At 46.3% G+C, this 27,606-nt stretch overlaps 1 protein-coding gene across 8 annotated transcripts in view; it reads left to right on the plus strand.

The window, feature by feature from the left end:
- The window catches only part of UBR4 (ubiquitin protein ligase E3 component n-recognin 4), a 158,650-nt gene that overhangs the window by 69,941 nt on the left and 61,103 nt on the right, over positions 1-27,606 (plus strand). For 2 of the 8 annotated variants that reach the window (XM_051858039.2, XM_051858041.2), the window contains 23 exons: positions 348-530; positions 2,104-2,262; positions 2,599-2,751; positions 3,182-3,409; positions 3,676-3,833; positions 5,753-5,924; positions 6,469-6,670; positions 7,469-7,632; positions 8,040-8,256; positions 9,103-9,319; positions 10,076-10,108; positions 11,241-11,304; positions 11,741-11,875; positions 12,822-12,996; positions 13,670-13,753; positions 13,843-13,983; positions 16,021-16,142; positions 16,797-16,908; positions 19,093-19,223; positions 19,335-19,512; positions 19,957-20,061; positions 21,625-21,762; positions 22,592-22,766. In XM_051858039.2, coding sequence (XP_051713999.2) covers positions 348-530; positions 2,104-2,262; positions 2,599-2,751; positions 3,182-3,409; positions 3,676-3,833; positions 5,753-5,924; positions 6,469-6,670; positions 7,469-7,632; positions 8,040-8,256; positions 9,103-9,319; positions 10,076-10,108; positions 11,241-11,304; positions 11,741-11,875; positions 12,822-12,996; positions 13,670-13,753; positions 13,843-13,983; positions 16,021-16,142; positions 16,797-16,908; positions 19,093-19,223; positions 19,335-19,512; positions 19,957-20,061; positions 21,625-21,762; positions 22,592-22,766 — 3,446 coding nt within the window. The remainder of the gene's footprint in view (positions 1-347; positions 531-2,103; positions 2,263-2,598; positions 2,752-3,181; positions 3,410-3,675; positions 3,834-5,752; positions 5,925-6,468; positions 6,671-7,468; positions 7,633-8,039; positions 8,257-9,102; positions 9,320-10,075; positions 10,109-11,240; positions 11,305-11,740; positions 11,876-12,821; positions 12,997-13,669; positions 13,754-13,842; positions 13,984-16,020; positions 16,143-16,796; positions 16,909-19,092; positions 19,224-19,334; positions 19,513-19,956; positions 20,062-21,624; positions 21,763-22,591; positions 22,767-27,606) is intronic. The other 6 variants (XM_070079218.1, XM_008265791.4, XM_051858043.2 and 3 more) reach the window with 5 other exon arrangements.

The following is a 27,606-nucleotide window of genomic DNA, read 5'->3' on the forward strand; positions in this document are numbered from 1 at the left end:
CCAGGAACTACATCCTGGTCTCTCATGTAGGTGGCAGGGACTCAAGTACTTAGGCCATCATCATCTGTTTTCTCAGGTGCAGTAACAGGGATCTGTATCAGAAGTGAAGTAGACTGGACTCACACCTGCGCTCTGATAGGGGATTGCAGGCATCCAAGTGGCAGCTTAATCCACTGCACTACAATTCCCCCTCTCTCCCCTCAGCCACGTTATTGTTGGAATGATAATAACTTCAATAAATTTACCCAGCTATCCAGGGATTGGAACTTGAAATCTCTTCAATCACATGAATAGTGTAGGAATCCCTTCACTCCTACTTCTTATTTCTCTGCTTCCGTCTTTGCCAGGTTCCCACCTTAGGCTCTCAGGAAGGTGCCTTTGAGAATGTTCGGATGAATTATAGTGGAGATCAAGGCCAGACAATTCGGCAGCTGATCAGTGCCCATGTGCTCAGGCGGGTGGCTATGTGTGTCCTCTCTTCCCCTCACGGACGCCGCCAGCATTTGGCTGTCAGCCACGAAAAGGGCAAGGTGGGTCTTCACTTCGTCTCACTCATTTTAGGTTATGTTTGTCCTAAATACTAAGCAAAACAGATAGATGACCATGCTTAGCTTGGTTGTCTGAGGAAAAGTCCTTTGAGTCCAAAGAATATTTTTGGGATAGATCTCCCCGAGTTATCTGATGAGACCTACATCTGGTATGACTAGGTAGAGGCTGTTTGTAATTAGTAAAATCCCACTCAGCATATCCTTCATGCTCCTAGGAAAAGGTAGTGACAAGCCAGTACTTAGACCACTTGGCTCCAAGCTTGCCCATTTTGTGTACTGCGGTGGATACAGGCTGAAGGACAAAAGCCTGCCTAGGAAGATTTAGTGTTCCTTGCTTAACCCACCCTGCCCTCACAGCTTCTAAGGACACAGGGAGTTTGTGTGGCTTTTTAGAACTGGTAGAAGTTGGAGGAGTGCAAGGTGTTTCAGTTGTATTTTTTTTTATTTTATTTTATTTTTTTTGACAGGCAGAGTGGACAGTGAGAGAGAGAGACAGAGAGAAAGGTCTTCCTTTGCCGTTGGTTCACCCTCCAATGGCCGCCGCGGCCTGCGCGCTGTGGCCGGCGCACCGCGCTGATCCGATGGCAGGAGCCAGGAGCCAGGTGCTTTTCCTGGTCTCCCATGGGGTGCAGGGCCCAAGCACCTGGGCCATCCTCCACTGCACTCCCTGGCCACAGCAGAGAGCTGGCCTGGAAGAGGGGCAACCGGGACAGAATCCGGCGCCCCGACCGGGACTAGAACCCGGTGTGCCGGCGCCGCTAGGCGGAGGATTAGCCTAGTGAGCCGCGGCGCCGGCCTCAGTTCTATTTTTTTGTTGGATATTTTCTGGCCTTACCATCACCACTAATGTTATTTATTTATTTATTTATTTATTATTTATTTTTTGACAGGCAGAGTGGACAGTGAGAGAGAGAGACAGAGAGAAAGGTCTTCCTATGCCGTTGGTTCACCCGCCAATGGCCACCGCGGCTGGCACGCTGCGGCCGGTACACCGCGCTGATCCGATAGCAGGAGCCAGGTACTTATCCTGGTCTCCCATGGGGTGCAGGGCCCAAGGACGTGGGCCATCCTCCACTGCACTCCCTGGCCACAGCAGAGAGCTGGCCTGGAAGAGGGGCAACCTGGACAGAATCCGGCGCCCCGACCGGGACTAGAACCCGGTGTGCTGGCGCCACTAGGCAGAGGATTAGCCTAGTGAGCCGCGGCGCCGGCTACTAATGTTTTAAACTACTGTAAGCGAAAATAGGGATAGTCCATGGAACAGCTCTAAAATTATTTTAAAAACATTCAGAAAAAGCTAGAAAAGGAGTTATACATAAGAACTGTCAGTCGCTTTTGTAGAACGGTTCTTTGAAGAGAAGTGATTTCTTTGCTCCTCCCTTTTGCCCTCATTGGAAGTCGGGGGAGTAAGGGGGAGACATTTCTTGTCTTTCAACCAGGAGAAATAGAGGCTAATAATCACCAAATAGACTTACCCACGAAAACCCTGTGAACTTAGTCTGTGCTCTCTGAGAGGGTGAGGGTGAAGAATAAATTGGTAGTTGCTTCTTTGCAGATCACTGTTCTGCAGCTCTCTGCACTCTTGAAGCAAGCCGATTCCAGCAAAAGGAAGTTGACTCTGACCCGCTTGGCTTCTGCCCCAGTCCCGTTTACTGTGCTGAGCCTCACTGGAAATCCCTGCAAGGAGGACTACCTGGCAGTTTGTGGGCTAAAGGTAAAAATCCTGATTCAGGTTGGATTACCTTGAGCCTTGGAGCCTAGTCTCCTCTCCCCTGTTCTCAACCCTGCTGCTTCTTACTCATTGTTTATATTGTTAAAAGCTATTGGAATGCAAAGGATATCTTTCTATGCATTTCTTCTGGGTTATTCAGATTGCTCCTGTGTTAGAAACACCCTTTGCTTGCTCTTGAAACCTAGATATGTAAGCTGTCATATTCCTTACATGAAGGCAGGGACTATTAGGGGAGTGAAGGGAGTGCTAGCACCCTGTGTCCTTTAGCCTGCTTTCCAGATCCTCTTTTAACCATTGTGTTCCTTTCGTCTTGTCCAGGACTGCCACGTGCTCACCTTTAGTAGCTCAGGCTCTGTGTCGGATCACTTGGTGTTGCATCCCCAGTTGGCAACAGGGAACTTCATCATCAAAGCTGTGTGGTTGCCTGGTTCACAGACTGAGTTGGCAATTGTCACTGCAGACTTTGTCAAGGTACACTTATAATTCTCTGATGATAGGGTCCTAGAGTTGTTCTGCTTTTAAATCCAGAATGTTTAGTCTCCATTTTATATGCTAGCTTAAACAGAAACTAGTCAGCACACATTGTTGCCTTCTGTTACACTGCTGGACAGGGGCTTTCTGTGTGTAGGCAATGCGGAACTGACCTGTTAACACCTTCCACATACCCATACTACTACTGTACTTGTTGTCAAATTTTTATATGCATCTCTATCATTCCTTGAGGGACAATCAAGGGTACCTCATTCATCTTTGGATGCTCAGAGCCTAACACCTATAGGTGTTTGTTGAATGTAGAATGAGTGCTCATCACTCAACAGTTGTAGCTGTGTAGATTCACTGGGATATTTGGGGATGGGACTGAAAAAGAGCTCCTTTATTTAGTCTTTCTCCCGTTCTGCAGATTTATGACCTGTCTGTTGACGCCTTGAGTCCAACCTTCTACTTTCTTCTGCCGAGCTCAAAGATAAGAGACGTCACTTTTCTCTTCAATGAGGAGGGGAAGAACATCATCGTCATAATGTCTTCAGCTGGCTACATCTACACACAGCTAATGGAAGAGGCCAGCAGCGCCCAGCAGGGGCCCTTCTATGTCACTAATGTGCTGGAAATCAACCATGAAGACTTGAAGGTGGAGCACGTGTTGCCATTGCCTTCTGCTCTAGATTTAATCCATTTACCAACTCCTCTTTGTTCTCTTTGTTCCCTTCTAACTTTTAACCTAAAAGCAGAAATTCTTGTCCTTTAGGAATAAACTGATACAACCTGAAGTTCCTTTACCATCAGGGTGTTTGGGAAACTTAATCATGACTTAAAACTAGTAACCAGCATCAACTGGAAGCTGGTAGCCAAGGCAAAATGAGATGTTAATGTAAATTTATGTCTTTGTCCCTGCAGGACAGTAACAGCCAGGTGGCAGGTGGTGGTGTGTCCGTGTACTACTCCCATGTGTTGCAGATGCTGTTCTTCAGCTATTGTCAAGGCAAATCATTCGCAGCCACCATCAGCAGGATGACTCTGGAGGTGTTACAGCTCTTCCCCATCAACATCAAAAGGTGAAATGAGCATTGGATGTGCTGACATTCAGTAGGGGGTCTCTGTTTCCCTCCCAAGTACTATTCTGAGTCTGGTGAAACTGCATTTTTCTCCAGCAGTCTCATCTCTTTAAAATCAAGCAATGTCCACGGTTGACAGGTTGGGCTGTCCACGTGGTTTGTCATCCACTGTGGAGACCTCAAGCTGTAAGAGGTAGTTTGGGCCACTGCTAACTCTAAATGAAAATGTATAGTCAAAGCAGTATGTGTGTATGTGTGTGTGTATGTATATATTTTTTAAGACTTTTTTACTTGAAAGAATGGCACACAGAGAGACTGTCTTCCATTTGCTGGTTCATTGTCCAAGTGGTCACAACAGCCAGCTCTGGGCTAGGTCAAAGCCCATAGCCACAGGGCCAGCGCTGTGGCATAGTGGGTAAGGCCGCCGCCTGCAGTGTTGGCATCCCATATGGGTACTAGTTTGAGACCTGGCTGTTCCTCTTTTGATCCAGCTCTCTGCTGTGGTCTGGGAAAGTAGTAGAAGATGGCCCAAGTGCTTGGGCCCCTGCACCCATGTGGAGACCCGGAGGAAGCTCCTGACTTTGGATTGGCGCAGCTCTGGCCATTGCAGCCAATTAGGGGAGATTAGGGGAGTAAACTAGTGGATGGAAATAAATCTTTGTTCGGGGGGTTGGGGGGAGGCCCATAGACAAGGACACCATCTTGGTCTTCCATATGGGTGGCAGGTGCCCAAGTACCTGGGCCATCTTTTGCTAGCTTCTCAGGAAGCTGGATCAGAGGCAGAGTGGCTGGGGACTCAAACTGGTACTCCAATATGGGATGCCAGTGGCTCAGGTGGCAGTTTAACCCTCTGTGCCACAACATGTACCACAGTGAATGGAACTTAAATGTGCTCAGCAAGATTTGAAGAGGGACAAGTTTCTGATAGGCACTCATCTTGCCATAATGTCCTTAAAAAAAAAAAAAGATTTATTTATCTATTTATTTATTTATTTATTTGAAAGTCAGATTTAAACAGAGAAAGAGAGGCAGAGAGAGGTCTTCCATCCACTGGTTCACTCCCCGAATGACTGCAACAGCCAGAGCTGAGCTGATTGGGAGCCAGGAGCCAGAAGCTTCTTCTGGGTCTCCCATATAGGTGCAGTGACCCAAGGACTTGGGTCATCTTCTACTATTTTCCCAGGCCATAGTAGAGAGCTGGATTAGAAGTGGAGCAGCTGGGAGCAGTGGAGCAGCTGGCACTGCAGGCGGTGGTTTTACCTGCTGTGCCACAGCACTAGCCCCACCATAATGTCCTTTCAATTTACTTCCTGGGGGAAACTTAACTCTGTCAGTAAACTGAGCATGAGCGTTGTTGCGGGGGTGGTGTTGGAGTTAGAGGCTTCTATCAGGTTTCTTGGTAACAGAGGGCTATGTGAGGTAGTGAAAATTTTATTTAAGGAGGAAGGAGAGATTTAGGGTTTTTTCATATCTTTCTTAGCTGCCATTGGGTAGCCATTATAGCATTTTTTCTCTGGCCTCTCTTTTGGGACTTACCTGGTTTGAGATGAAATGAAGTGAAATGGACACCAGTTTGCCTAAAACTTAATGAGTCTGGAGATCCTTACAGGACAGTGGGTCACATTCCTTAAGCAGTCATGGCCCTATGCACGTGACAGCCTGTAGGTGCATAGGGCTACCTCTTCTCAGACTGTAGGGCCCAGCATTGGAGATGTTAAACAAGGACTCCTCCCAGGGGCACATGCTGGGGGTATGAGACTGGGTAAGCCTCAGAGTAACACTGACTCATGCGGAGTCTGGCCACAGATACCACTCTAGAGGCAGGCGTGTGGCTAGTTAGAGGACAGCTTCCAGGTCAAGAAAAGAACTCTTTAAGTGGTGATTAACATTCTAACTGTGGCCACTTTTGTTGTCTGCAGTTCCAATGGTGGCAGTAAGACTTCTCCTGCACTTTGCCAGTGGTCTGAGGTGATGAACCACCCTGGCTTGGTGTGCTGTGTCCAGCAAACCACAGGTGTGCCGCTGGTGATCATGGTGAGGCCAGACACCCTTCTCATCCAGGAGATCAAGACTCTTCCTGCTAAAGCAAAGGTCAGTGCCAAGTTCTCCCATCACTTCATTTTGATAGATACCGTTATGTTGATTTTTTTCCCTGTACTTGCTGTTTTTTTTTAAAGATTCATTTATTTATTTTATTTGAAAGGCAGAGCAACAGAAAGAGAGAGACAGGTTCACACCCCCAAATGGCCAGAACATCCAGGGCTAGTTTAGGCTGAAGCCAGAAACCAGGAATTCAATCCAGGTCTCTCCTTGGATAGCAGGGAACCAAGTACTTGGTCCATCATCTGCTACCTCCTAGGCATATTAACAAAGAGCTGGATTGGAAATGAAGCAGCTGGGCCTCAAACTGGGACTTAGATATGGGAAGCCAGTATCACCAGCTGCAACTTAACCCACTGCACAATGCTGGCTCTCTTCTCTTATCTGTTCCTATGGGGGCCTACATTATCCATTTTCTTTCAGACACCTTTCAGTGCCACCCTACCTAACTGAACTGGTTGTCTCTCTTCCTCTCTTTGTGGGCTCTGATCTGTACACATGGGAACTAACACATGCCTTTGTTGCTTCTTCCTAGATCCAAGACATGGTTGCTATTAGGCACACAGCCTGCAATGAGCAGCAGCGGACAACCATGATCTTGCTGTGTGAAGATGGCAGCCTGCGTATTTATATGGCCAATGTGGAAAACACCTCCTATTGGCTCCAACCATCCCTGCAGCCCAGTAGTGTCATTAGTATAATGAAGCCTGTTCGAAAACGCAAAACAGCCACGATCAGTAAGGCCTCTTCTCGGAAGATGGCTGTGTGTGTGTGGGGGGTGAGAATGAGTCTTCTACACAGTGACTCAGAACTTAGAATCTACCCATGAGTGTCTGGGAAGAGATGGTGACTGTCCCATTTGCACATTTGTAAAGTTACGGATATGTGCTAGCTGATTTGGTTCCAAATGACAAACACCCATTGGCTGTTTGGTGTAGGTCAGCAGCTCTTTGGTGTCCAGAAAGAGTGGTATCTTGCTCCTTGTTTGAGAAATTTTTCTCTCTGAGTTTAGAGGAAATGGCTTGCCTTCAGGATGGAACTGATTGAATAGTAGATCCCACTGACAATTGAAGAACCCATCTCTGAGCGAGTAATCTTGCTCCTGACTGAGAGGACTCCTCAGGGAAGTGAAAGCTTAAATTTAGTAGTGAGTGAATCTGGCTCAGCAAAGACCTTGCAAGTTCATCATATTATCTTAAATTTGTTCTGTAGGGTCTATATTTTCTATAATGGCAGAGCTTATCCTGTAAAGAGATGGCCTCCATTTTTAATTTTAAATAAAGCAACTGCCAGAGAGACTGTAGGGCACACAATACCAGGTTGTTTCTTGTTACTGAGCTCTGTTGTGCTTAGGGAGAATAACAGCCGGAGAGCTGGCCTCATGCAGGCTTCCTGCTGATGCTCACATTATGATCCAGAATATGCTTAGAAAGGCCAGAGTGTGTGAGTTGGGCTCAGCCTTGGGGAAGTGGACTGGGAGCAGAGGTGGTCGAAACTGCATATACCCATGTTCTTTGCTAATCTGATCTCCACAGCAACCCGCACATCCAGCCAGGTGACTTTCCCTATTGACTTCTTTGAACACAACCAGCAGTTGACAGATGTGGAGTTTGGTGGCAATGACCTCCTGCAGGTCTACAATGCACAACAGATAAAGCACCGGCTGAATTCCACTGGCATGTATGTGGCCAACACCAAGGTGAGGACTATGCTGGGCTGGACTCATTCCCTGGTGCAAGAACACATCTTCTACAATGCATGTGTGAATCACACATTCAGTCACCAACCCTCAATTCTAGTTACATGGTTCCTTAACAAATGAAGGACTCCTATCCCATAAGGTTAGGTTTCCATCATTACCAGCACGATTACTGTGCAGAGGACAACAGGGCATTGTTAATGTGGGGAGAAGGAAACCTGATATGGAAGAGAATCTACTCCCTGCCTCTGTGTTCCAGTCCTTGGAAGCAAGAAAGTCATTTCTAGGGAGTTAAGAAGGATAAAAGTCTTAACCTGGGAACACATTGAGACATATCAGAGGCAGGCATCAAGGCGTGAATTTAAGAATTCCTGTTAATTTTTCTGGTATGTGCCTTTTCTCTCTAGCCTGGTGGCTTCACCATTGAGATTAGTAACAACAACAGCACCATGGTGATGACAGGCATGCGGATCCAGATTGGGACCCAGGCAATTGAGCGAGCCCCATCTTATATTGAAATCTTCGGCAGAACCATGCAGCTCAACCTGAGTCGATCACGCTGGTTTGACTTCCCGTTCACCAGAGAAGAAGCCCTGCAAGCTGACAAGAAGCTGAACCTCTTCAGTGAGTCACCAACCCCTGGTGCACACTCCATCCTTCTCATTGTGACTGCTGAATTAGGGTCACTGATCTGTGGTCTCCAGTATTCTGGGATCTCTCTGCTCTACTGATTTGTCTGTGGTCTCTGCCATCAGGAAACTTTTGAGCTTCATTTGAAAAATAAAAAAGGCAAAGGAACAGGAAAGAGAGTGGGAAGAGTAACAGGGTAAAGTTCCGTTAAGTGTTCACGTCTGGGTGTTGGGTCAGCCTCACTGATGGGGCTGCTTCCATCCTTAGGCAGAGAAGATGCCAGATTGGCTGTGACATCACAAGGCTTTCTTAAAGCACAGATGAAAATCTCAGGCTACACTTTGCTAAGAGGTGTTTAGCAGTGCTTTGCTGTGCCCTTGGATACTTGAAATCCCGAGTACAAATCCAGGAGCCTTTCTTGAGACTGGCTGCTTTTCTTTCATATACTGGCCACTTGTCTGATGCTCTTTCTCCTAGAATTGCCATTGTTGTGAATGATGATGATCTGTTCTTTGAACAGAGGAAGTGCTCAGCAGTTGACCCCATGGTGTGAGGGGGGGCAGATGCAATATCCTAAGAGCACAAAGGGCTCCTTACAGTGATGTTTTGGGTCTTTTCCAAGTGGAGCTTTGTAGGCTCAATTCGTGAACTGGTTTACATGCACTCGGCATCTGTACACAATTAAAGAGCTGCTGATGTCTCTGGAGATGAAATCCCTCTGTCTCTGTAAAATTGATGTGATCTGCTCCTTTGCCTAGAATGATCTGGTCTGGTCTTTGGAGGTGTGGTATTAGCCCTTTAGACAATGGGCTTCCTAAAGGCTTCTCTTACTTATTGCAGTCGGGGCCTCGGTGGATCCAGCAGGTGTCACCATGATAGATGCTGTAAAAATTTATGGCAAGACTAAGGAGCAGTTTGGTTGGCCTGATGAGCCCCCTGAAGAATTCCCTTCTGCCTCTGTCAGCAACATCTGCCCTTCAAACCTGAACCAGAGTAATGGCACTGGAGACAGCGACTCAGCTGCCCCTACTACGACCAGTGGAACTGTCCTGGAGAGGTACCAGTGCTGGTGGGGGCTGGCTTCAGTTTTCATTTTCCACTCTCACTCCAGACCTTCCCGTGGCTTGAAACAGTCCACTTCTAATAACCATCCCAAGTTAGCCTATGACTTCTAAAATTTCATGTAACTCCCTGACATTCACTGTCTCCTTAGTGTGCAGATAAAACCTGAAAAATGTGCTCAGAGCCATCTGATGCCAGAGTCTGCCTGAGCAGAAGTTCTGACCCTTGTCTTAATGCTCAGGCACCCTTTGCAGTAGGCAGAGGCTGCAGACCAGAAGGTGCGTAAGCTGCTCTACGATACTGGGATCCAGCCTTGCTGAGGTCATAGGGAAACAGCCTCCCTTCCATCCTGATGGCATCATCTTCTCATCTTCTCCACAATAGCCACCTCCATGGCAGTAACCTTGCCAGCAGGAGAGGCTGCTGCTGCATCTCAGAGCAGAGTTCCAGGTCACCTTCAGGCTCCCTCCAGTGGCACTCTTAAGCATTGTGCTTGGCTTCTTTGTCTTAGGGAGCTGCTGGTTTGCCATGGTAGGCAAAATAATTCATGATGTAAGACTGAGTTTCTTACATTGTAAGTCATAAGAATAGCTTTGCTTGGAGTCACTGCTTCCCACCAGCAGCCTCCTCCACCCTGTCTTTCTCTTTCTTTTCCCCCACCCTGTTCATATATGGTTTGCTGAGGATGTGTTTCCAGGTTTCTCTGAGCTTCACATTTTTTTCCTTTTTTTTTCTTTGCTTCTCCCCCAAGTTCTGAAACTGAGTCCCTAACCAAGCTGGACCGGTTAGTATGCCCTCTTTCTTTTCTCTGCACGAGTGAGTGTGTGTCAGAGAGCAGTGTGCCCAATGATGTGGCTTTGCATTGATTCTGCTTCTGTTAAGAGTCCTCCTGCTTCTTTCTGTCCTGGTCATTGCATGGCTGCAAAGCTCTCCATGTGTAACAGTGGAGCATACGGAGGACTGTGAGTGCACACTTGGTGTTGGCCGTGTCAGACTCTCTCAGCTCTCTGTTCCTTACCCCAGTCCTATCTGCTTCTTCTCGGTAGTGGATGAGAAGTTGGGTGGGGGCAGAGGGGCAAACAAAGAAGTCTTGCCATCGGATGAGCCACTAGAGTGCTCGTTCTGTCCCTGTTTGTTTTCTACCTCAGTTACCTCTTCCCTTGTTCTTTATTCCCTTTCTGTAACCTTGAACCCTTTCCTCTCCAGCTTTCTCCGTACTTTCTCTGTCCAGAGCTTCAGCTGTTAGGATGTTGATCTTTTTAGTATCCCACATTACATTCAAAGGAATAAGCCCTGGGGAGCATGTTCCTTGGTACCTCTGAATAGATGGGTTTCCTGCTCCTTCTCTAAGGGGGGAGTTGTTCAGTTTTCTAAGGATGCTTTGTATTGCCCCTCAAATGCTGGTAGTTGGTACGCACCTAAACATACAGTTTGTTCTCCCTACTTGGAGACTCATGGGAAATGCCTTTGTGCATTTTCTTGGAGGTTTAAGTAAAATAAAACCTTAACCATGCCGGTATAAGAAGACAGCTTTAACCTTTCCCTTTGTGGATCCCTTTGCCCACTGATCTCTGGGCACCTGAGCTTTGGGTCCCATTGCATCAAGACTGTTAAACCCATCTCAGTGATCCCTGCCACAGGCAGCAGAAGGAAGCACATTTATCCTCTTTGAGGAAGAAAAGCCCTGTCTTTGAGTTATGGATTATGAACATGGCCTCAGGTTGATCTTCGAGCTCCTGGCCTGTAACACAGGAAACGATATGCATGGTGCCTATGGCAGGTCTTATTGTGCTTTGATTTTGTATTTGGCATTCATTAGCTGTCCCCAAGGTCCTCACGGCTATAGTTTGCCTAGGCTAACGCACAAGGCGGAGAAAACGGTGGTTGTACTCAAGCCAGGTTTTCTGTCTCCCCAGGCTGGTTGTGAGTTCTTTAGAAGCCCTGGAAAGCTGCTTTGCTGTTGGTCCAATCATCGAGAAGGCAAGTTACTTCTTCAAAGCACATGGGAGCTTTCTGAAGAACTGGGAAGTCAGTGGAGTTGTTTGAGACCCCAAGCCCTTGCAGCTATAAAAAAAAAAAATAGCATTTATAGCATAATCTTGATTTGCAAAGAAGCTCCAGAGCAGGCTTTAGCTTAAGGCCTTGCGTCCTACTTTTGGTGGCCTGTGGTGACAGCAGGTGGAAGAATAGGATGAGTCTTGGTACAAGAGTGCTTTCTTGGGAGTCATGAGCTTGGGGTCTGCTGCTTCTCCTGTTTGGAAGGATTCTAATTTCTGAAATCTTTTCCTTGCAGTCCGTGGAGTATAACAAACTCCTGGGGCCCCTTGAAGGATGGAAAGGGGAGGGTGGAGTGTAGACAGTTTATTCTGCATTGGGTTGATAGGATTAGTGATAACCCTGCCATCTTTTGCATCAGGAGAGAAACAAGAATGCGGCTCAGGAGCTGGCAACTTTGCTTCTGTCCCTGCCAGCACCTGCCAGTGTCCAGCAGCAGTCCAAGAGCCTCCTGGCCAGCCTGCACACCAGCCGCTCGGCCTATCACAGCCACAAGGTAATCGTTCCCTCTCGGGATGCCTTTTGTAAGAATGGAATTGTCGGTCCTGCAGGGAAACAAGGCAGTTGGTTCTTTGTGTGTAAAGCAAAGACATAGTGAAATGGAGGAAGGATTGATAGCGTTGAGATCAGACCCACAGAGCCTCAGGTGTGCCCTGAGAACTTAATGAATGCCACCCAAAACTGAAGACGAGTCAGCTCATGGGTCTCTGGTAAATCGGGGCTGATCAGCAAGGCTTAAGAAACAGAAGAAGGGGTAATGAGCATGGAGAGCCTCCCTCTGGAAAAGAGTGAGGGGAGGTGGATTGCTGAGATGTTTCCACTGCCCTCACTGTGGGATGATGTGACAGGTGTGCTTGTTGGTGAAAGTTGTTGAGTTGTTGGAGAGCCTCTTGGAGAAAATCTGGGCAGAGAGAGTCTCTCCTAAGAGAGTAGGGAGCTGCCAAAGGAAGAAAGTTGGGCGAGTTTCTGTGGATGGAGAAGAGGACAGACAGTTCAGACCCACAAGGAAGAAAGGCCCTGGGAGAAGCAACCAGCCCAGAAGCCCTGGTTAGCCTTTGTGTCTCCAACCAGATAATGGAGAAATGTGCGTTTAACTGCTGAGCCTCTCATAGAAATGCAGTTTTGGAAACACAAACAATTCTACTGCTGTAGGAAAGAAGTCTGAGGTGCTGCAGTTCTGAAGAATTGCACGGGTTCCAATTTTCCTATCATTCTTTCATAATGACCTCATGGCTTTTGGGTTTTTGATGACTTTAATGGTTTAGATATGATGAAGTTTAACATTGTTGAGCAACTATGAAGCTTAGTCTAAGTGGTAGTGATAATTAGCCTGTTCTCTTGACAGCATGTCCCTGCCAGCTTTCCTCAGCTCTTAGCGTGAGTGCCCAGTGGTGCCCAGCCCTTGCTTGTGTTTGATCCTCAGTGACCCTGTCGTTCCCTAGGATCAGGCCTTGCTGAGCAAAGCCGTGCAGTGTCTCAACACATCCACCAAAGAAGGCAAAGATTTGGACCCCGAGGTGTTCCAGAGGCTGGTGATCACAGCTCGTTCCATTGCCATCATGCGCCCTAACAACCTTGTCCATTTTACGGAGTCAAAGCTGCCTCAGATGGAAACAGGTGAACTTGGCCTATGTGGCCGTGGTCCTGAAATCAGTTTAGTCTGCTTTCTTTCTCATAGTCTCGCTGTGCTCACTGGCCTTGACTGACTTCGTGCTCTCAGATGGGGATTTTACTCCCAGTCTTTAAACCTGGCTGGGCTTTTGACATTGGGGTGGTTCCATGTTAATAAATTCCTCTTCCAGTGCTACCTCTCTGATGATCCTCAAGTTTATTTAGTGTTGTTGACATCAGAAGTTACAGCTACTTAGGATCTTCGGGGTGAAGCTAAGATTGGTTGGCCCCTGCTTGCTTTAAAGTCATAGAGTCGTATCTTACGCTTTAATGCTGTTCTTTTGCCATTATTTTACATGTACACAGTGGCCTTTCTTAGTGTTCCATTTTGTTGCCTTGTCTCTTCTCATGTTGACTGGAGCCCAAACCTGTTCTTCCATTGTCAGATACTTTACTGATGCCTTTACGACTCTGTTACTTGCTTCTGTATGTGGTCATTGTCCCATTCTTCTAATATTACAATCCCGAAATGATTCTAGAGAAATCTCAGATGTTCCCTTAGGGTTTAAAAGTTGAACAGTTGGAACCGACATCTTTGAATCTGCCTGTAAAGATCCTGAATGCTTCCCCTTCTACTTCTTTCTAACATACGCTGTTTTCTGTGATATTCCTTTCCCAGACTGTTTTTTTCCTAGATGTGCCTGCTGGAGTCTAGGGATAGTTGGCATATTGACTGGGGCCCCACTTGAAACTCCCTCCCCAGGCAAGCTTCCTTGACCTGAGTTAACCTTAAAACAAATTAAATTTCATCTCCATCTTACCATTCTTAACAATTGTCTTTCTCCTGCTTAGAAGGAGCGGATGAGGGGAAAGAACCGCAGAAGCAGCTGGAAGGAGATTGCTGTAGTTTCATCACTCAGCTTGTGAACCACTTCTGGAAGCTGCATGCATCCAAACCCAAGAATGCCTTCTTGGCACCTGCCTGCCTTCCAGGTATCAGTGTTAAAAGGAAGGATACTTGGCTCTTGATACAAAGTAAAACTTGGTATGAGTAGTCTTTGAGCAGCTGAGACCTTTACCCCATGGCCCTCTTCGTCCAGAATTAATAATTGAGATACTAAAGTCTGTTAGATGTGTGCATCGTTCTCACTGCAAGGATTTAGCAGTGTCAGAGAGTAGGGTTGTCTTGTATTGCATCTGTTCACACGAAGGGTGTGTGTGTGTCTCCTTCGTGGTGTTTATAGTTTTGTTTTGTTTTGTTTTTTGACAGGCAGAGTTAGACAGTGAGACAGAGACAGAGACAGAGAGAAAGGTCTTCCTTTTTTCCGTTGGTTCACCACCCCCCCCCCCAAATGGCCGCCATGGCAGGTGCACTGCACCGATGTGAAGCCAGGAGCCAGGTGCTTCCTCCTGGTCTCCTATGCGGGTGCAGGGCCCAAGTACTTGGGCCATCCTCCACTGCCTTCCCGGGCCACAGCAGAGAGCTGGACTGGAAGAGGAGCAACTGGGACAGAATCCGGTGCCCCAACCAGGACTAGAACCCAGGGTGCTGCCGCCACGGTGCCAGTCTATAATTGTTTTAAAAAATTTTTTAAAACCATGATTCAAAGCCAGTTCAAAAATTAAAAGCTAAGTATTGGCCTTTCTGGTTTTGTTTCTTTTTAAAATTATATACTTTTTTAAAAAAAGATTTCTTTATTTGAAAGGTAGAGTTACAGAGAGGTAGACAGAAGAGAGGTGCTCCATCTGCTGGTTCACTGCCCAGATGGCCACACGGCTGGATCTGGGCCGATCTGAAGGCAGGAGCCAGGAGCTTCTTCAGGGTCTTCCTGAATAGAAGATGGCTTGGACCATCTTCTATTGCTTTTCCAGACCATAGCAGAGAGCTGGATCGGAAGTGGAGCAGCTGGGACTCGAACTAGCACCCATATGGGAGGCCGGCTTCATAGACAGCAGCTTTACCTGCTATGTACAGTGCTGTCCCCAGCATTGGCCTTTCAATGATTCTATTTTCAGGCTACTACTTCCTTTGATACCTAACTTCTCAATACCAAAAAGTTCAGGTGGAGGAATAAGGATCTGAATAGCAATATAAAAAGTAGAATGACCCATCCTTTTTGTTTGGAGGTTACTTGCATAGTAATAAAGGTAAGCTAAGTTCCTGTTTTGTCATCACCTGAGGTTGAGGGGTAGTTAGGAGACATTTAATATCTGCCTGCTTTGTCGCATTTCTCTCACTTTCTGTTGACACTTGTAGAGAATAGACAGCTACTTATTCTTTGACGCAGGATAATCTGGGAAGCCTTTTCCTTTTTTTTTTTTTTTAAGATTTATTTATTGGAGCCAGTGTCATGGAATAGTGGGTTAAGCTGGTGCCTATGAAGCCGGCATCCCATTTTGGCACTTGTTCTAGTCCCAGCTGCTTCACTTCCAATCCAGCTTCTAGCTCATGCACCTGGGAAAGCAGCAAAAGATGGCCCAACATGGGAGAACTATAAGTTCCTGGCTTGTGGCTTCAGCCTGGCCCAGCCTTGGTCATTGCAGCCATTTGGAGAGTGAACCAGTGGATGGAAGATTCATTCTCTCTCTCTTTCTCTCTCTCTCTCTCTCTCTCCCTCTCTCCCTTTCTCCCTCTCTCCCTCTCTCTCCCTCCCTCCCTCCCTCTCCCTCCCCCTCCCCCTCCCCCCCTTCACCCCCGCCTTTCAAATAAATAAATTAAAAATATTTATCTGAAGGAGTTACAGAGATAGAAGGAGAGAGACATAAAGACAGAAAGTGAGAGTGAGATCTTCCATCTGCTGGGTCACTCCCCAAATGGCCACAATGGCCAGTACTGGGCCAGACCGAAGCCAGGAGCCTAGAATTCCATCTGGGTCTCCCACATGGGTGACAGGGGCCCAAGCACTTGGACTATCTATTGCTGCTTTCCCAGGTGTGTTAACAAGGAGCTGGATTGGGAATCGCTCTAGTAGCTCAAGTAGCTAGAGGTTTTTCCATCAGGTTTTCAGATAATGTTTTTCTTCCTTTTAGGCCTAACTCACATAGAAGCTACTGTCAATGCACTGGTAGACATTATCCATGGCTACTGTACTTGTGAGCTGGACTGTATTAACACAGCATCCAAGATCTACATGCAGATGCTATTGTGTCCTGTACGTATTGTTACAGCTCCCCATATCTCCCACAGCCCAGGATTATCTGGATGACCTTTAAAGTCATTTACTAACCTAATGAAATAGACTTAAAGAAGATGATTGGAATTAAGAGTTTCAAATATCAGTAAAAGCTTTCAGATCTTACTCTATGAAAAAGGAAGACTTAGAAGGGGGATGTACTTGGTTTTTCTTGTCCAGTGCTAAATCCTGAGGGACTAATCTGGTTATTGCTACATAGTTAGTGATAAGTAAACTTAAATGAACATGGAGTGAGCACATCAAGGTTTCTATTTCCAGTGATGTTGTCACAGAAGGAAAGTGTTTGATAAACTTGTTATAGCATGGAGCTAGGGTGAGCAGTACTGAGTTGGTCGTCTGATGAGTCCATTCGTAGAAAGCCAGAGTGGCTTCAGAAGCACACGGTCTGCAAGCCTGTTACCAGCAGCTGAAGGACAAGAAGGTGCTCGGTGGGGCCTCAGGCCAGGGCAGGAAATGTGGATGAACTTAACCTGCTAAGCTGTCTACTTAGTAGGTGAGAGTAGATAGGTCTTCCACATGCAAGTAATGATTGACCAAGAAAAACAAGTGTTTTAGATATTGTTTCATGAATAATATAAAACCTAAGCTTGACAGTTCACTTTTAAACCTCAGGATCCTGCTGTGAGCTTCTCTTGTAAACAAGCTTTAATTCGAGTCCTAAGGCCCAGGAACAAACGGAGACATGTGACATTGCCCTCCTCCCCTCGAAGCAACACGCCAATGGGTAATGTGAGGTCTGGGTTTGGACATCAGGTGTGGGTGGGAGGGAAGGAAGCAGGCGCGGCATTACGGTATGTTCCTGTTCACCACAGTCTTGGAGATCTGTATTTATTCATTTTTACCCTTTCCATCTTCCATAAGAAATTTAAAATTATATATAAAAATATTATAACTAGGACAAAAAATAAAATCAAGGCTGTAGGAAAACAAAGGTTCTATAGTAAAATCAAATTAAATATGCGGACAGTGCTTGACAGGATCCTGCATGGTTAAGTGACTATCTTGTCTTTGGCTGGAAACTTTGCAGTAACCATAGTAAAAATAAAATAAGGATAATTAGAAAAATCACAAAGGCCAAAGAGAGAAGATTTTTCAGGAAAAGTATACTTTACCTGGAACAAAAGTTCTTCATTGAAGGTAATGTTTTGTTGCCTGAAGGGGAGATTCCTCAATGAAGTTACCTACAGTAAGTTTGGTGGCAGGTTCACAGACATCTCCCGCACTATAGACATGGACACAGTCAAGGGGGTAACATTTTAGTAAAAACAGCTTTACGAGATGCTGGCATTCTTTTATAAAATGCTGTCTTGCTTTTATTTAGAAGTAAATTTCAAATGAAAGTCATGTATCTAATTTAAAATATTCTTGTAGCATGGTATAAAGAGTAAAAGGAAGTGAATTAATTTACTAACAATTTACTGTATCAAAACTATTGTTCCAACATTGTAGTCAATGTAAGAATTTATTAGTGAAATAATTAGTTTTTTTTGGTGCTTTGAAAGCCAATGTGTATTTCATGCAATAAAATGCACATCTTCATTTGTAGTAGCCACATTTTTTTTTTATTTTTTATTTATTTATTTTTTATTTTTATTTATTTATTTATTTTTGACAGGCAGAGTGGACAGTGAGAGAGAGAGACAGAGAGAAAGGTCTTCCTTTGCTGTTGGTTCACCCTCCAATGGCCGCCGCGGCCAGCGCGCTGCGGCCGGCGCACCGCGCTGATCCGATGGCAGGAACCAGGAGCCAGGTGCTTTTCCTGATCTCCCATGGGGTGCAGGGCCCAAGCACCTGGGCCATCCTCCACTGCACTCCCGGGCCACAGCAGAGAGCTGGCCTGGAAGAGGGGCAACCGCGGCGCCGTCCTGTAGTAGCCACATTTTAAGTGCTCAGTTCCTACTTGTGCCTAGTGGCTACTCTGGGATGGTGCAGATCTAGAGGAATGTATATGATGCTGTCACATTCAGACGCTCTTCCTTCAATATCACTTATCTAAGTGGTTTTTTTTTTTTTTTAATTTAAGATTTTTTTTTTTAAAGAGACAGACATTCCATTCACTGATAAACTCCCCAGGTGCCTGAAATAGCTGGGACTGGGCCAGAAACTCAGTCTGGGTCTCCCACCTGGGAGTCAGGGAACTATGCTGACTCCCAGGGTCTGTGTTAGCAGGAAGCTAGAATCAGTAGCAGAGCTGGGATTCGGACTCAGGAACACGGATATGGAATGTATGCATCCCAAGTGGGCATCAGGCATCATAACCATTCTGCCAAACACATGCCCCTTATTTAAGCTTAGGAAGAGTTCAGTAGCAGTTTGTAGCTGTTTTATCTGAGAAGAAGCTAGAGCGCGGATAGTCTATGTTTTTGTTGAAGTAATGCTTTCATCACCCACTGAATGGCAGATGAGGTCTCCACCCTCTTCTGACAGTCAGGAGTCTCCCCTAGACTTTTTCCTGTGTAGCAGGCCTCCCCTGCCTTCCTGCAGAAGCAGACCCTAGTGAGACCTATCATGGTGTTCTTTTTTTCCCTTTGATGCTTTTACATTTCAATTCTGGTTCTTCTATGTAATAGTTATATAGTAGAATAACAATCTCATTGACATAGTTGTTTTGGAGAAAAACCTAGTGAAATAAACTCAAACTGACATGACACATAATGTGAACATATCAGTTCTTTTATTTTTCTGGCCTTATCCAAGGTCTCCTGTGGGTCCTGCGGGTCTCCGATATCTCTGCTTTGTGGAAATCCAGGATCCTAGGTCCCGCTAGGTCAAGAAGCAAAAGAACAAGGCCAGGCATAGCACCCCGGAGCTTTCCTCTAAAGCACAGATGCCAGCTGGTAGCTTGTCTTGGGTTTTTGTTGCCCATGGCTTATCACACCCTTAGGTGACTGGGATTTCTCTGACTCAGGAGACAAGGATGATGATGATGATGATGATGCAGATGAGAAAATGCAGTCATCAGGGATCCCGAATGGTGGTCACATCCGTCAGGAAAGCCAGGAGCAGAGTGAGGTGGACCATGGAGATTTCGAGATGGTGGTGAGTCTCTGGCAGCAGGAGAAGGGGGAGGAGCTGCATACTCTCTCTGTGCTCTTATTCAGTGGACTTCCTAAAGTTTCCATTTCCACTAATAAAACTTTCTGTCTGCAGTCTGAGTCGATGGTCCTGGAAACAGCTGAAAATGTCAACAATGGCAACCCGTCTCCCCTGGAGGCCCTACTGGCAGGTGCAGAGGGCTTCCCCCCCATGCTGGACATCCCGCCCGATGCCGATGATGAGACCATGGTGGAGCTTGCCATCGCCCTGAGCCTGCAGCAGGACCAGCAAGGTAGAAGGCAGCTCCAGGAGCGAAGCCGCCCCTGGCCTCGCACAGGAAGGAGCGCTGGGCAGTTACTGATATCTAGCTGACGTAGCTCGACCCCAGATTTGGGGAAAGGTTGATCTGGGTGAGAGCTGTTCAGAGATACAGGTGGAGAGTGAGAGGGATTGTGGTGGGCATTTCTGTCTGGAAGCCAGTCTCATAGTTTCTTCTTGTTGGGCCTTTTGGATTATTTCTCCCTGCATCTGTTGGGTTCCTCCAGCCTATGTCTCGCTGAAGGAAGCATTCCATGGAAGCATTCCTTTGTCATTGACCTTGGTGGGTGGACAGCAGTGGCTCTTGATTAACTTCCTCTAGGCCAAAGGGAGACTCCAGAGGGCAGCAGTTGGCCAAAGCTGTGCTGTGGATGGGGCTTGGAGGGGACGTTGTGTTCACTCTCCACTTGTTTCTCAGGCAGCAGCAGCAGTGCCCTGGGCCTGCAGAGCCTGGGACTGTCCGGCCAGGCACCCAGCTCTTCCTCTCTGGACGCAGGAACCCTCTCTGACACCACAGCATCAGGTAACTGTCCACAGCGAGGAGCACGGCTCAGGGCCCTAGGACCCTCTGGCCTTGTTTCCGGTGCTGTGAGAGTGTAATGGGCAGCTGCTTTGACAGGCCATTCTGGACTTCCTGCTTCTGCCTTGGCTTTAGAAATCTGGGTGTAGATGGCATAGTGATGCAGCTTGGCAGTGATGCTCATGGCTCCGCCTCCTTACACTTTGCATGCCCGTTGTGTCGTCCCCCTGCCCCCGCTTCAGCTAATTCCCCAAGGAAAGGCTGAGAGAGCAGCTGGTAGGCTGATGAGTTTTAGGGCTTAAGTTACTGTCAGAGTTCTAACATTTTAGACAATATTAAAAGGGAGACCAGGAATTGAGTTCATAGTTTTTATGTCTGCAAATAAAAGTAAAGTTGCAAGTAGCTAAGTTATGCTTCAAAGCTTTCAGTCAAAGTAGCTTAAACCATCAAGGATCCGTGAGCTTGAGAGTGAGTGTTTTAATTTTTCCCAATCTGATAGGAACAAAAAATATTTTCTGAATAGAGACTGGGACCAAATAGAGGATGAAAAATCCACTGGAAAATCAACCTTTGAGTGATTTAGGGTTGATTTATAATTTTTCATACCGATGCATCTCTGTGTTTTTCTTTCTTTTTGGAGGGAGGGGTCTGAGGGGAGTGTTACCCTAGATAGACAGGAAAGGGAGAAACTGGCTGTCCCTACCTGCTGCCGTGGCTTGTTGCTTTCCTCAGGTCTCTTCAGTTGCTGTCATTCAGCTGTGCAGTCACCGTTACTGTTCCTCCTGTGCTCTGTGGTGTCTCGGCTCTCCTCCCATGTGCAGCATTGTCCTCCTGTCTCAGCTCAGCCCTGGCCCTGTGCTCTGTGGTGTCTCGGCTCTCCTCCCATGTGTCTCCTGCAGCATTGTCCTCCTGTCTCAGCTCAGCCCTGGCCCTGTGCTCTGTGGTGTCTCGGCTCTCCTCCCATGTGTCTCCTGCAGCATTGTCCTCCTGTCTCAGCTCAGCCCTGGCCCTGGATGCTGTGGCTGTCTCTGGGGAGTTCCCTTGCTTCATTATTAGCATTTGGTGACGATGATTAGGAAGTGTGAATTTCCCAGTGAGCTCCCTTCTGGGCCACTTGATTAAAAATAAAAACCGAACAGGGTCGATTCAAGAGCTCAGGATAAGTGATTTCCTAACAGAAGCACAAATTAAATACAAAACAAATCTCATTTCAATTTAGACTTCTGTGCTTTGAATGGCAATGGCCAGTGTAAGGTCTCTCAGCAGGTGTCAGTAACACCTAGTCCGTGGTGACCATGAAGCGTTGAGCTAGAAACTCGTGTCCATGTCACAGGTTCTGCGCTGTAATGTAGCAGCGAGGAAATGCCCAGTGACCTGGGTTTTCACTCTGTCTGAGTACTGTTTGCAGTGCACCATGTGTAGTGTTTGTTCTGTTAGTGATTAACCGGCACAGCAAATCTTTCCCTTTCTCCTCTGGTGACAGGACGTGTAAACTTCACTTTGAGGTTTGGTGCTTTCACCCCAAGGAGGGGTTTTTCCCTGTAACAGCTCTTGTTACTCTCTCAGCTCCAGCCTCAGACGACGAGGGCAGCACAGCAGCAACGGATGGCTCTACCCTTCGGACCTCTCCTGCCGACCATGGTGGCAGTGTGGGCTCGGAGAGCGGCGGAAGTGCGGTGGACTCAGTGGCTGGCGAGCACAGTGGTAATGTGCCTGGGGGTCCTGATCTCCTTGGGCAGAGGGTGGGAACAGAGCAGGGATCCCTGCCTGGAGCCTTGACTTGCTGTTTTGCATAGCGATGTTGTAGAGATTCATTGAAATCTTGTGAAATTAATTTGAACTCAATCCTGGAATTTAAAAATGTTCAGTGATAGTAGCCCAGTGGGGTTCATGTTGAAATATTATATAAGTGGCTTTTATTTCTGTCAGCAGGAGAAAAGCAATGTGGCTGCATAGTACCCAATTGTAGTTAGCCTGAGACACTTACAGTGTGACCTTGAGACCCATTACCCTCTGGGATTTTTCCTCTCTACCTGTTAGGGGAGGATATTTTTAGGCAATCCTGTTAGTGATCTGATGTGATAACATAGCAAGCCAGCCTCCGAGCATACCAGTTGATGAGTTGGGACTCTAGAATGAGGGAGCATGACAAAGGCGCTGTGCTTTGACCTTATAAATCAGTCTGTGGTTAACAATTGGAAATGAAAACTTTTTATGGAGGAGATTGAGTAGCTGATAATTTCCTGTACAGTTTATATTTCCTCTGCAGTATGAGATAGAAATTGATCAGCTGTTGAGATTAAGCTGGTTTTTGTAGGTGGAGTTTATGGACAGTGGAGGCATCAGTGGCTGCTGTGCGAGTGGTTTAGCACAGCGCTACAGGGCCAAGGTCATGAATTCAGTGCTTATTTAACTGCACATGCAAGGAAAAGTGTCTAGATCTACCAGTTATCTTCTAACCATTGCTGATTTCGGAGTGCTCCATACTTTGGGAATTGATGTATGCCTTTTTTTTTTAACCATTTCTCTGTAGTGTCTGGCCGGAGCAGTGCTTATGGTGATGCCACGGCTGAGGGTCATCCAGCTGGACCAGGAAGTGTCAGCTCAAGCACTGGCGCCATCAGCACCACCACTGGGCACCAGGAGGGAGATGGCTCTGAGGGAGAAGGAGAAGGGGAAACTGAAGGAGACGTCCACACCAGCAATCGGTGAGGGCCCAGCCCTTCCAATGAGGAGGCTTGCCTGCCCAAGAAGGGCTCAGGAAGACAGGGCTGCTTGGCTGCAGGAGGTAGAATGGTGATAACAGTATCTTTCTTTTGAAATATAGCAGTAATAAACTCATGAAACAGTTAAAAATCGTAGGAAGTATTCTAGATCTGACTTGGTTCACTTAGAATATCAAACAGTTTCAGAGAGGTAGGCATTTAGCCTAGTGGTTAAGACCACCCATGTCCTACACGGGGGTGCCAGGGTTCAGTACCCAGCTCCACCTACTGACTTCAGCTTCCTGCTAATGCAGACTCTAAGAGACAGCAGGTTCTGGCTCAGTTCCTACCACCCACATGAGAAAATTGGATTGAGTTCCCTGTTCACGGCTTTGGCCTAGCCCAGCCTCAGCTGTTGTGAGCATTTGGGGAGAGAATCCTAATGGATGAGAATTGTCTCTGTCTCTGTCTCTCTGCCTTTCAAATACATTTCTAAAATTAAATTAATTACAGAGAGAAAGTAGTCTTTTTCTTAAGGCTCTCTTAGTAACTGTAATGCCATGAAACCATGTATTTTCCTTACTCAAATCTTTTTTGATTCATTGTCTAATATAATCTTTATAAATGACACTGTTCTAGACTCAACAGTGATAATACAGTAATAATGCCAAAAACAGCCCCTTGTTCAGCACTTTGCTAAGATAAAGGAGGGTAGGTGTTTGGCTGCCTGTGATGCTGCAGCCATATTAGAGTGCCTGGATTTGCATCCCCCTGCTCGCTCCTCCAGCTCCCCGCCAGTGCACCCCTGGGGGACAGCAGGTGATTGCTCAGTTGAGTCCCTGCTGCCTGTGTGGGAGACCTGGCTCCTGGCTTTGGCCTGGTCCAGCCCTGGCTGTTGTGGGCATTTGGGGAGTGAAACAAGTAGATGGGCTCTCTCCCACACTCTGCCTTTCAAACAAATTAATAAATTTTTTTAAAAGTAAAGGAGGGAGGCTGGCACTGTGGCACAGTGGGTTAAGCCACCATCTACAGCACCAGCAGGACAAATAGGCACTGGTTCTAGTTCAGAGAATGGTGCAAGTGCTTGGGCTCCTGCACCCACATGGGAGATCGGGAAAAAGCTCCTGGCTCTTGGCTTCAGACCAGCCCAGCTCTGACCATAGTGGCCATTTGGGGAGTGAACCAGTGGACAGAATATCTCTCTCTCTCTCTAACTCCACCTTTTAAATAAGTAAATAAAGCTTAAAAAAAAAAAAAAAAAAAGAATTCTTTCACTGTACCAATCCAGTGTCAACTCCCACCATTTTTCTTGAGAGACAGAATAGGTTTTATACATTACTTTCAAGTTCATAATGTTCTAACACTGATATTTCTAGACATAAAGATCTATTTGCTATTGCTTTTTTCTCCTTTACTATATTTCAAGATTTATTTATTTATTTGAAAGGGAGAGTTAGAGAGAGACAGCGATCTTCCATCCACTGGTTCACTCCCCAATGGCTGCAACAACCAGGGATGGGCCATACAGAAGACAGGAGCCAGGAGCTTCATTTAGGTCTCCCACGTGGATGCAGGGGCCTAAGTACTTGAGACATCTTCTGCTTCCCAGGCACAGTAGCAGGGAGCTGAATTAGAAGTGGAACAGCTAGGACTTGAACTGGCACCCATATGGGGTGTTGGCGTAGCAGGCAGCAGCTTTACCTACTACGCCACAATGTCTTCTTAAACAGATGATGACTAGAGAAAGAGAAGAGGAGGAAGAAAAGCCTAAGGATAACAGTATTTGTTGAATTTCTTGAGGCCAGCAGTTACCACATTAGTGCAAAAATTGTGACAGCATGTTAAAAGGAATGATTTCTTTGAGGAAAATTTAGGCATCACAACTTTACCTTTCTTTTTTTTTTTTCCATATGAACGGCAGAGTCACAGAGAGGGAGAGAGGTCTTCCATCTGCTAGTTCACTCCCTGAGTGGCCACAGCAGGCGGGTTGGGCTATGCTGAATCCAGGAACTTCACCCAGTACTTGGGACACCTTCTGCTGCCTTCTCAGGCACAGAAGCAGGAGCTGGACTGGAAGTGGAGCAGTCGGTGCTCATGTGGGATACTGGAATTGCGGGTGGAGCTTAACCAGTGTGCCACAGTAACAACACCTAGTCCATTACTTTTACCTTTAATGTCTTCTTCTTGACTTATGGTATTGGCTGAGATCTCCGTGCAATGTTTTTGCTTTTTAAGATTTATTTTATTTATTTGAAAGGCAATAGTTACAGAGAGAGGTAGAGCTGGAGAAAGAGAGAGGTCTTCCATCTGCTGGTTCACTGCCCAAATGACTGCAGCAGCCAGAGCTGAGCTGATCTGAAGCCAGGAGCCAGGAGCTTCTTCCAGGTCTCCCACGCGGGTGCAGGGGCCCAAGGACTTGGGCCATCTTCTACTTCTTTCCCAGGCCACAGCAGAGAGCTGGATCAGAAGTGGAATAATTGGGACTCGAACTGGCACCCATATATGATGCCGGCACAGCAGGCTGGGACTTTAACCTGCTGTGCCACAGCACCAGCCCCTCCATACAGTGTTCACAGTAGCAGTGATGGGTGAATACCCTTATCTCATTCACAGATAGGACAGAAAAGTTTTGATGTTTTACTGTTAAGTATGGTGTTAGCATGAGGGCTTTTTATGGATTATCTTATTCTGTTCTTCTTTACCTAGGTACTTTTATTTTGAATAGATTTTTGATACTTTCTCAAGTTAATTTTATTGTATTTGTTACATTGGTGTTATTTTTTCCCTTTATTCCATGTAGTGTCAGTTACATTAATTGAATTTTTATTTCTCTGTTGCTAAGCCAACCTTGTGGAGGTTTTGGTCAAGATATGTTAACCTTTATAGCACTTCATTTAATTTGCTGATAGATGGTTTAGGCTTATAATTTTCATTTGAAATATTTTCTTTTTTTTTTTTTGAAAGATTTATTTATTTGAAAGCGTTACAGAGAGAGGTAGAGGTAGAGGTGGGGAGAGAGAGAGAGAGAGAGAGAGAGAGAGAGAGGGAGGGAGGGAGGGAGGGAGGGAGGGAAGTCTTCCAATCCACTGGTTCACGCCCCGGATGGCCACAATGGCTGGAGCTGCACCTATCCAAAGCCAGGAGCCAGGAGCTTCTTCCAGGTCTCCCACGCGGGTGCAGGGGCCCAAGGATTTGGGCCATCTTCTACTGCTTTTCCAGGCCATAGCAGAGAGCTGGATCAGAAGAGGAGCAGCTGGGACTAGAACTGGCACCATATGGGATGCCAGCGCGTCAGGCCAGGGCTTTAAACCTGCTGTGCCACAGCGCTGGCCCCCTGAAATGTTTTCCTTAGAGATTGTTATTCATGTTATTCTAACCTCATAAAATAAGTCAGGACATGATCCTCCTTTCTCTTTTCTGTGGAAGAGTTTTAGTAAGGTTGGTATTATTCCATAGTTCTTAGAAAATTTATCAGATAGGGGCCTGCACTGTGGTGCAGCGAGTTAAAGCCCTGGCCTGAAGCACCAGCATCCCATATGAGTGCCAGTTCTAATCCCGGCTGCTCCTCTTCCAATCCAGCTCTCTGCTATGGCCTGGGAAATCAGTAGAAGATGGCCCAAGTACTTGAGCCCCTGCACTTGCGTGGGAGACCTGGAAGAAGATCTTGGCTCCTGGCTCCTGGCTGCTGTTGCGGCCATCTGGGGAGTGAACCAGTAGATGGAAGACCTCTCTCTGTCTTTACCTCTCTTTGTAACTCTGTCTTTCAAATAAAAAAGAAAGAAACAAAGAAAATTTATCAAGTAAATCATCTGGCTGTAGACTTCAATGGAAACTTTTAAATTATAGCTCCATTCTTTAAATGTTAGTTATTTCTGTTTCTTCATGTATGCATTTTTGCATGTTGGTTTCCATGAGAAATTTGTTTATTTTAGTTAAATTGTCAGTTTTATTGGCATGAAATTGTTGATTTTTTTTTAAGGATTTATTTATTTGAAAGACAAAATTACAGAGAGGCAGAGACAGAGAGAGAGAGAGAGAGGTCTTCTATCTGCTGGTTCACTCCCCACATGGCCACAACGGCTGGACCTGGATCATGGTCAAACCAGGAGCCAGGAGCTTCTTCAAGGTTTCCTACATGGGTGCAGGGGCCCAAGGACTTGGGCCATCTTCCGCTGCTTTTCCTGAAAATTAGCAGGGAGCTGGATTGGAAGTGCAGAAGCCAGGACTCAAACTGGCACCCATGTGGGATGCTCGTGCTGCAGGCTGGGGCTTTAATCCAGTGCACCACAGCCACAGCCCCGATTTTTTTTTTCCTTTTGTAAAAGCTTTCACTTTTTATTTGGAGTAAAAATAATGTCATATTTAATATTTCTTTCACAAATTAGAAAGAATCCACTGTATTTCAAAGCGTTAAGTATTTTTACTGATTATGCTCTGTTTTCCATAAAAACTACCACAGGTAACCAACTAACTGATGAAAGAGAATTTCTCTTTACACACTATTCCAGCTAATAGATGGAGAAAGAATTAAAGAAGTAGTATATCTCCTTTTTGTAGCCCCTGTTGGGAATAAAGGTATATAAGGATACTTCAAAAAGTTTGTGGATTGTGTTGGCATTTAGCCTAGTGGTTAACATGCCCATGTCCCATGTGAGAATGCTTGGGATCCCATCCCTGCCATGCTCTGGATTCCAGCTTCCTGCTAAGGAAGACCCTAGGAGGCAGCAAGCGATATCCCAAGTGGTTGTGTACCTGCCTCCTGTGTGGGAAACCTGGACTGTAAGACAGTTGCAGAAGTTATTCTGTTCTCAGAATTACTTGAGCTGATAGCAGTTTTACAAAA

The sequence above is a fragment of the Oryctolagus cuniculus genome, chromosome 7 (genome assembly GCF_964237555.1).
Source record: "Oryctolagus cuniculus chromosome 7, mOryCun1.1, whole genome shotgun sequence".
Lineage (NCBI taxonomy): Eukaryota > Metazoa > Chordata > Mammalia > Lagomorpha > Leporidae > Oryctolagus > Oryctolagus cuniculus.